At 47.2% G+C, this 9035-nt stretch overlaps 1 protein-coding gene across 1 annotated transcript; it reads left to right on the forward strand.

The window, feature by feature from the left end:
- Window positions 1-7605: 7605 nt before the first annotated feature.
- LOC121592941 (cuticle protein-like) lies at window positions 7606-8456 on the forward strand. The gene is made up of 2 exons (XM_041914881.1): window positions 7606-7717; window positions 7795-8456. The coding sequence occupies exons 1-2, from the start codon at window positions 7706-7708 to the stop codon at window positions 8167-8169; spliced, it is 387 nt and encodes a 128-aa protein (XP_041770815.1). The 5' UTR covers window positions 7606-7705; the 3' UTR covers window positions 8170-8456.
- The last annotated feature ends 579 nt before the right edge of the window (window positions 8457-9035 follow it).

A 9035-nucleotide genomic window follows, 5' to 3' on the forward strand; every position in this document is an offset into this window, starting at 1 on the left:
CCCTCTTGCGCTCTTGCTTGTGGTCTGCCCTGCCCGCCAGTTCGTTGCTTCGCAGCAGCGGGTTTGCTTTCGATCGCGCGTCCACTTCTCGTGACTTTCCGTTTCGTTGAGGCGTATTTTATGAGCTCCACTGTGGTGATGACGTTCGGAGTGAGCGAGTATATGGCGTGTGCGCCATGACGTTAATTGCCCCCTGTGCCCAACCCCGCACGCCGTTCAATAGGCGTCCGTTTGGGGGGCGTAAGATTTTCCGTTTTTACCTAATGGCGATGATTAGTGCGTTGATTTCCACCACCAAACCCAAATCGTCTGGTGGGTAGGTCTTAAGGAAACAAACAAGAAAGCACAGCGAGAGGACACGGTCTGACATTGTAGGATAAGAAAAATAGATCACCCCTTCTCCTCGCTTCAATGTGACCATGATAGGGCGGTTTCTCTACCTGCGAGCGGACCACTGATTGCTGGCGAAGTTTGTAGTCTTGGGCTTCGGGTCTCGGTTGGCTGGTTCGTTGGCGTCGTTCTAGAGGGCGACGCCGTCTAGATGAAAATGACATGTTACGATAAGGAAATCGACGCACTGGAACCAGGCGTCTGTGGTTGCAATTTAATCCCACCCTTTTGATTGAGTATAAACATCTTAATTTTATGATCCATTTATACGTTGCGGTAGTAACTAAGTATGGGTATGTACAGGCGTGTGATTAATAGGAGGAAAGGAATGTTACGATTCAATATAAAGAGTTAGTACATGTAATGTGGCGGTCCTGTGGTACAGTCGTCAACTCACAAAACTAAACAACATGTTCATGTCTAGAATGGATCGTTCCCCCGTAGCAAGGATTGATTATGTGGCTTCGTGATACTCTTGACGAAAGTCTCCAAGTCTGTATAGGCTGTACAGCGCCATGTCCAAGTAGAAGAAGGTTAGTAACCTTTGCATTAAAAAAATGACTTTTTCGGCTGGCTGTTGAAAAACAAACTAAGCGAGGTGATTTCTTTCCATGAACATCCTTTGGAAGGGAATTATTTAGCTTACTTGCAAAAATAAATCTACGACCTTGCGAGCCGTCGTCTGTTAACCGGAATGTTCGCCATGGCGGATGAAACATGCGTGCAGGCTTGTTTTAAGATCTACCTTCTCCTCAGTTTTTGCAACAAAATTGTTGGAGTAAAGCTTTTGGATCAAGTTAGTCCATTCAAAATTGCTGGGACACAGCTGGAGAACGTAGGACCGAAATTCGCCAGAAATTATCACTTAAATGTGTATCGTCATTGGGTACTTAAATGTGTATCGGGGGCGGTACCGTGGTACAGTCGTCAACTTGAACGACTCAATAACATGCCCGTCATGGGTTCAAGCCCAGAATGGACCGCCCCCCCGTAGCAAGGATTGACTATCCGGCTACGTGGTAATGAATTAAGTCTCGAAAGCCTGTATAGGCCGGCATGTCCGCGTAGGACGTTACGCCAAATAGAAGAAGAAGTGTATCGTCATTGCTTGTCGCTGTGAAGCCAGTGGACGCGATTCATGCTTCCTGATATGTTGGTTCATGTTTTTCGAGGTACTATTTCACTGTTTGACCAGTTGCATCGACCTCCCGGTCAAGCGAACGTAGCTTTGTAGTGACTTTTCCCACGGTCTTCATCTTCAGGTTCCTTTGGCAGTCTGAAGTCGCTCAGGTTCCTCGGCCATTTGGAACTGGGCTTTCTTTCGATGCTCTGATCATTGTCTAGTAGTGCCAAGATGTTGTAGATGCCAGAACAGGCTTATATGACGTTTGCAAAATGCCGCACGGAGTTCATTTTAAAGGGTACCAGATGCACCGTTCTTTGATCGCGCACGCGTGTTAACGAAGTTGCTTCACTTGTTTGGCCATTAAGCTTAGAGTTCGACTGATAGAGGTTTCAAATTTTGTTCACTGTCTCATAGGATGCTATTACTGAAAGCTAATTAACCTTTGAATCGTATGGGTAAAGATAAACCCATAAAAATCGATATTTTTGTTCATTTTTTAATGCAAACAATACATGAACTTTTCATTGAAATTCATGAATTTAAACATTATGTATTTGTTTAAGAATTTTATATCAAACTGTTAAAAACCCTTGATCCCTGATCATACCATTCACAACAGACATTCCATCAAATTGATGGTGTAATACGATCGATCGTACTCGCGCGACCATTGCGTCTTGAAAATTAAAACACACCGTCGTGTAATTGAACCAACATTCGAAAGGATAGCTCACATGGCAGCATAATACGACGCTTGGCGTGACATATTTCATGCCCGCCCGTATGATACCGGCGCCAACAAAAGACACCGATTCTTAAAGACCACACTTGTACTTACAATTCTACGATCACTATTCGCCCTAGCCGTGTCATGTGTTGGCGATTTATACCCTTCATCGGTGACTCTCTCTCTCTCTCTCTCTCTCTCTCTCTCTCTCTCTCTCTCTCTTTCTCCCTCTGGTTACTAAACCCAAATCTTCAACTTGTACACGATACATGGGTGCACGCTTGATTGCACTGGCTAGTGTATTTTGATAATTGACCATTACATCACACACTCCTCCCCCGCAGAGGGGGAACACTATTAATTGGAAAAACATTACACCAAACAGATGAAAAGTAAGCAATAAAACACTGAACCCCACTCGCCTCACAGTAAGACCTCGTGAAGCCCTCGAGGGCGCACAGATGAAAAGTAAATATTTTTCCATTTATCTCATAATCGAGCGCTTTCTACAGCGCAAGGGCTTACCGAAACCCACCCCAAAAGGTGTAGGTGTAAACAATAAAACTGATCCTTTCTAAAACAGTTGCCTAATTCGAACGATTGGCGCGATCAGAACGAGGCTTGGCCCCTGGCACAGCCCGCTTCTCGGTCATGTATGCGGGTCCAGCAAACGGGGTCCACGTTATGCAACACGGATCTTGCATCTGGTGGAGCCTTCTGCATGTTTTAGCGCGACCTTACTACATGCATCCACGGGCATGTACCAGTTGGTGGGTGGATTCGCTTTGTTTATGGTGCGAAAATGGTGCTCGCAAAACCTCCGGCTACCACGCTCGCATACCATTTGGTTTCTGCACACGCTGCGGCATTAAATCCAAGAAGAAACATTAACTCCGGAAAGTGCCAATAGGTCAGGCTAACCGCGCACCATATCTGAGATGTACACACGAAGGACGAACGGAGGGAAGTGGGTTCGGAGCTCATAATAATAACACTTTGAAGCCCTGCACAGGGTCCGAAATTGATTATGATTTATACGCGACGATGGCCGGTGCCAGTGCCAGTGGAACGTAATTTCGCTGTCATCCAACGAGGACGTCTTTGACGACGTGCTCGGCCTCGGCGCAAAACACCGGCCGTGGTTTTTCATTTTAAAGCCGAGTGAAACCGTTTATTTTCGCTCCTGCAGCTACAGTGGCAGTTGCGAACCGGTGCCAGCGTATGACTTCATAATCCGTATCGCATCCTGCCCACCGTGCAGGCCGGCGGGTGGTGATCTTGTAATTGCTCTGGTAATGCTAAATCTCTTGTAACTGCCGCCTCAAGTGGGTTCTCAGTCAAAGTGAACCAGCCAGGGCAATGAAGACAAAAAAAAACCACCCCTATCCGACCGATGGATCACACAAAAGCGGACACATACCTTACACCGTGTGTGCGATTCTTTTGCAATCCTTCCGCGAGAAGCAAATAATGCAAAAAAGCACACACCAGGTACCAGTTTTGCTGCCGGTCGCTGCCATAATGAGTGCGGTGCTGCGCACGTAGGAAGCGACAGGCCGGCAAACAGCAGCCACGCTTCGGTGCGTGAGGTATCGAGGTCCGTAGTCCGATCTAGTCCGATCTAGTGGGGCCTCCCGATCGGGCAATATAAATTAACTCTTAATCGTTCAAACCCTCTTTCAAGTCGCGCGATCGATGGACACATTAATTATGGCCGTCGTCAAATGGCAATTCTAACTCGCAACTCTATGCAGTTGAACGACTGCAAATACGGTACCCCGAGATTGAGGTGTTTATAGTTACTGCTTCAAACTTTACCCCTTCGCACTACTTCTTTTGCCTGGTTTCGAACCGCTTGCAAATGCTTCCAACAGCCGGGTTTTGCCGCTCCAGTAGATCCGCTCTTTCGGTTCATTCGGTTGTCCGTTTCGTTCCGCCGGTCCGCAACGTCTAAAAGCAACGGTTTCTGTTGTAGCGATTTCGAAAATGTCAACCGGAAGTCCCCCCGGACGATCGGATCGGGGGTTGTCGATCGTTATATTTTGCTGCGTACGGTTTGAAGGCTTTGATGTGCTAAACAAAAAGAAGACAACAACTTAGACTTTGATTTTTTTGTGTGTGTAGATTTAAAATTCTAAGCGATCATGGCGGTAGATCGAACAATTTCACATCCGGGTAGGTTTGGTCGGTTCGATGATCGCAGCACAAAACAAAGGTACCCAAGGAAGTTTAACGCATGATTTGTCCCCAAGAATAGGTTTGCTTTGTGTTTTTGAAGGCTTTTTAGAAATTTCTCGCTACTTCGAAATAAATAATGTATTTACTGCAATAAGCAGTCAGGAATTCAATTTGAAATGCGAGCTCCCCAGAAGGACTGCTTTCATAAACGCTAACAGAAATAAATCACCCATGAAAGCTTAAACCTCCGCCGAACATAGCACAGTGCATATCACATATATAGCACACCGCCGGCATTAATTGATGGTCCGCAAATGTTTCCGCACCTTGTCACCTGTCCTGTACCCGGTGTCCCCAGCATCACATCCCTTCGTGAAACTTGAAAGGCGTCCTACCACGAAACAAGTGCAAAATTATTAAGTGCATCGCTCTACCCCCCCTTTTGGTATCACTTGTGCACCGAAAACTGGCATCATCCAGCAGCCTTTTGTCACACATAACGCCCGCTCACCCAAGACGCAAGTGCAGACCGCTGCAGTCTTTGCGCAGAACAAACGGGGTGATCCGGCGAGGGTGATTTAGGAGTACCTCCTCCTCCACCATCGATCATGATCATCTATCTTCACCCGGTTGGGCAATGCAAGCCAGCTTCACTTGGCAAGTTGTCGCAAGTGCTCCTTGCATTAGGTAATGTTGGATTCTCTCTGTCGCTTGCGATGAAATGGGGCCCGAACGTGACATCTGTCACGGTGCCGTTACGCCGCAACGCTGGCCGTGTCTGACTGTCTGGCCAAATGGATAATGGACACCATATCGGACACCATGTTGCTTGTAGGAGTGTGGTTTCTTTCTTATTGTGTGACCCTTTCAGACAGAGAAAATGGCCTGTAAATCAGTGACACCGGCGCGTCACGTCAACGGGCTGCCCTTCTGCTCAGGGGCACACTCAGAGTACCTTAGCTCCGGCCCTAAATCGAGATGCAGTAGCGTGACTAATGTGTTTACACACCCCCCCCCCCCTCCCACAACAAGTGTCCAAAATCGCTCGTAACAAAAAGCTCAAAATCAAATTCGAAACACTAACACCACACACCCCGATCGAGTGACCTTCAGCGGGCCGGCGCTCGTTCTGTTTCATTCATTTGTGCAATCGCGTGTGCCACCGCGGATTTAATCCGCTTCATTCACAACTTCATTCTTTGGGCTGGTTTGGGTAGGCGTTAGGAAGTGTGTTAGAGAGCGTAGTGTAAGATAAAAAAAAATGAACGGAAGGTGTAGTTTAATGTTGTTTGTTGTGGCTTGCGCCCGGCCCGAGAGTGAAGGCTGCAACATTTCATGGAGATAAGATAGGTGCAAGCACGCGACGAATACATTTAGCAGCTTTACCGTCAGCTTTATCCTGTGCCGGATGCTGCGAGTTCCTGAGCATCCGGGGGGGCTGAATGGTTGTGTGAGGTGACGATTTGATCTAGCGTTAATGTGATTTCCTGGTAGGAACGAATGCAGCACGCAAAGATCAAGTTCATAATGATCGTTTGATGGCACACGGTGGTATTTTCATTGGTATATCAATACGATTATGTAAATTGACCTTTCTGTACAACTTCATTATCATCCCACAGTAAGCAAGCATTCTGGAAAGGTTTTTAAATTGAAAGACACTCCAAAGAAAATGATACATTTTCTACTCAACTCAGAGTGAGGCATCCAAGAGCATCCAAAGCTATTTCTTTGTTCTTTGTTCTGGGCGACAGGTTTGGCCAGTGCGAGCCTCCGGCAGGATCCGGTTAAACTGGATTTATGTTCTGGAACATGAGAATCATTATAGTTCGTTTTTTACCACATACCACAATATAAAAAAAGGAAGCAATCGACTCCAGAACAAGAGCATAGCAACATCAACTCTAGTTGATTGTCTGATCAACCGCAAACTTCACTTTTTATCGCAAACTTATGTACAGTGGCTTCCGCGGGCAGAGCAAAACGAAAGCAAAAGGATCTTGCTGTGCTTGTTGGTCTTCTTCCTTGTTCGCTCTCTCTCTCACACACACAAAGCCTCACCAGTCGAGCGGCACGGTTTAAACGAATCGAGCATACAAAAGGCTCCCTTCTCGAACTCCCCAACGATACCACAACTCCTTGTTGCAATGCGAGCGAAACCGGGCGCATTGTGAAACTAGATAAACATATGCAATGCTATTCTTGCAAACTTTAGACCACCGAAACCTGCGCATTGCAGCTGTGCATGTGCAATTCGCAACTGGCCAAGCTTTACCACCCGGTAGCATAATTATAAAAAGGAAAAATTGACACTAAAAATAAAAAGCCTTCCCCGTCTGCTCTGCGCTGTGCTTGCCCGATTGTCGGGATTGTCGTGACCGACCGGTTCAAAACGACCCCGGGTGACGAAAGCCGCCAGCCCACCTCGGGCGCATTGTGCGCGAGCGTGATGTGAGGGAGGGAGAGCTTTGAGAGCTTTATTTGCAATATGCTTCACCATACCGATGGAGAGTGGGTGTTTGGCGCTATGACTGTATTGAGGGGGGGGGTTTTTACAGTGTTTTTCAGCTCAGTGCCTCCAAAATCTCGATCCCCAACTGTTTGACGCTTCCTGGCCTGAGCCTGACAAGCGAGAACGGCCAACGGTGGTGACCGAATACGACGCGCGTCTACTGCCGTGGCGCGAGCTGTCTCGATGTAAATGAGTTCTATGTATCGTTAACGTACCGACCGTTAACGTATAATGTGCACGATTGTGGATAATGTACGCGCCAGCATGTAGATCGGTTCGAGATTGGCAAGCCTTCCCGCTGCAGCCTACGCCCGCCTGCTGCTGGAGCGACTAATACGCCACCGGGGGAGAGTTTGCTCGCTTGCTTCCCACCACGAAAGATGGTCATCGGATCGAGCTGGACGGTGGTATACAATGAAAAAAGTAACAAACACACACATATGTGTCGGCTTGCCAATTGCATCCTACCGGGAAACTTGTCCACGGTGACTAACCGGTAAGCCGGTTCTCTACCGAGGGCTCGTCACTTGTTGTCGTATAGAAGTTATGCGCTATTTTCCCTCCATATCTCTCGCTGGTGGTGGTGGTGGTGGTGGTGATGGTGTTCATGCTTTTCCTGGTCCACAGTCTCAGAATGCTGGGCCGGTCGGGCGTGCTATAAAAGCTACCACTCGCCACCAGGAAAAGCATAGTCAGAATCTAGCCAACCAACAGCGCAGACCTTCTTCTCATTTTTAAAACCCACAACAATCTACTTAACTCCACATACAAAATGCTGAAGTTGGTAAGTTGGCAAAGCAACGTTTAGTCAAGCTCAAAATTTATTAACCGTTTTTCCTCTCTCTTTCTCTCTCCTCTAAGGTGGTGCTGTCCGCTGTCCTGGCCGTCGTTGCCGCCCGTCCCGGTGCCCTCACGTACTCGGCCCCGCTGGCGTACGCACCGGCCACCCTCATTGCCAAGCCGGAGATTTACTACCAGAAGAGCATCATCGAGGAACCGACCGTGGCGCACGTCGGCAGCCTGGTCAAGACGATCCCGACGGCCGTGTCGCACCAGAGCTCGACCGTCGTGCACAACTCGGCCAAGATCACCGAGCCGATCTATGCGCCGGCCGTGAAGCAGACGCTGGTGTCGACGCCGATCGCCAAGACGACCTACTTTGCTGCCCCGGCGGCTTACGCCTATGCTGCCCCCGCGTTGGCCTATCACGATGCGTACGCGTACCATCATCTGTAAGGCTCACGGAACCTGACGGAACTGAGAGTCACGAGAGGGATTTTGCTAAATCATTTCGAGCAAGGCTAAGGAGAGGGTAGCAAGTGTGCATACCAGTGAAATTCGAAGAATCGAAAAGGGGCCATATAGGAGAGGAAGCGGCAAAGGACATTTCTTACAGTGTTTCACGGCAAGGAAGGGTACGTTTTCCATTGTTCATTGTGATTGTTGGTGAAAGATTGGAAAACGGCCAACTATTCCCACCGGATGCCTGCAGTGAAATAAAACAAATGTCCTACAAAATGTAATCTTTACTGTGTGCCTGTTATTTAGAGACGAGGAGTAAAGGAAAGAAATTACAGAAACATAATGCTATTTCTAATGAAGAAGTGTTTTGAATCTATGCTCCTAAAAGTATGCAATTTTCACATCTCAATTATTTACTCAGAGTACTTGTCCTTATAAAACCTGATTGTTTCGATGCTTAAGGTCGTAACGCTCCTAAAAGTATGCAACCAGCACATCAAAACTGTGTAATGAAAGCGTTTGACGTCATAAAACCTGTTGGTCTTGTTGGAAACGGTTGTTCAATTGATGTTGAGTTAAGTTTGGCATACGTCGTTTCTGAGGATTTCAAATAATAAATTCACCAAAATCAATCTTTACTCCCTCTCTATCACGGCTTCTATCTTAATCGAACAGATTGTAGCCTTTTAAAGACCAAAATGCCCAGCTGTTTAAGCCTAAAATAATAGCAGGTGTTTCCAGCAGGAAAGCACTCTCTAATGCTCAATAGTGTACGATCAATTTGCATGTTTCTTTGTTTCCTCATTCCAGCTAGAACTGCTTCATACATTTCTACCACTTGCTGCAGCTACTGGGTAGTA

This window comes from Anopheles merus, chromosome 2L, assembly GCF_017562075.2.
Source record: "Anopheles merus strain MAF chromosome 2L, AmerM5.1, whole genome shotgun sequence".
Classification (NCBI taxonomy): Eukaryota; Metazoa; Arthropoda; class Insecta; order Diptera; family Culicidae; genus Anopheles; species Anopheles merus.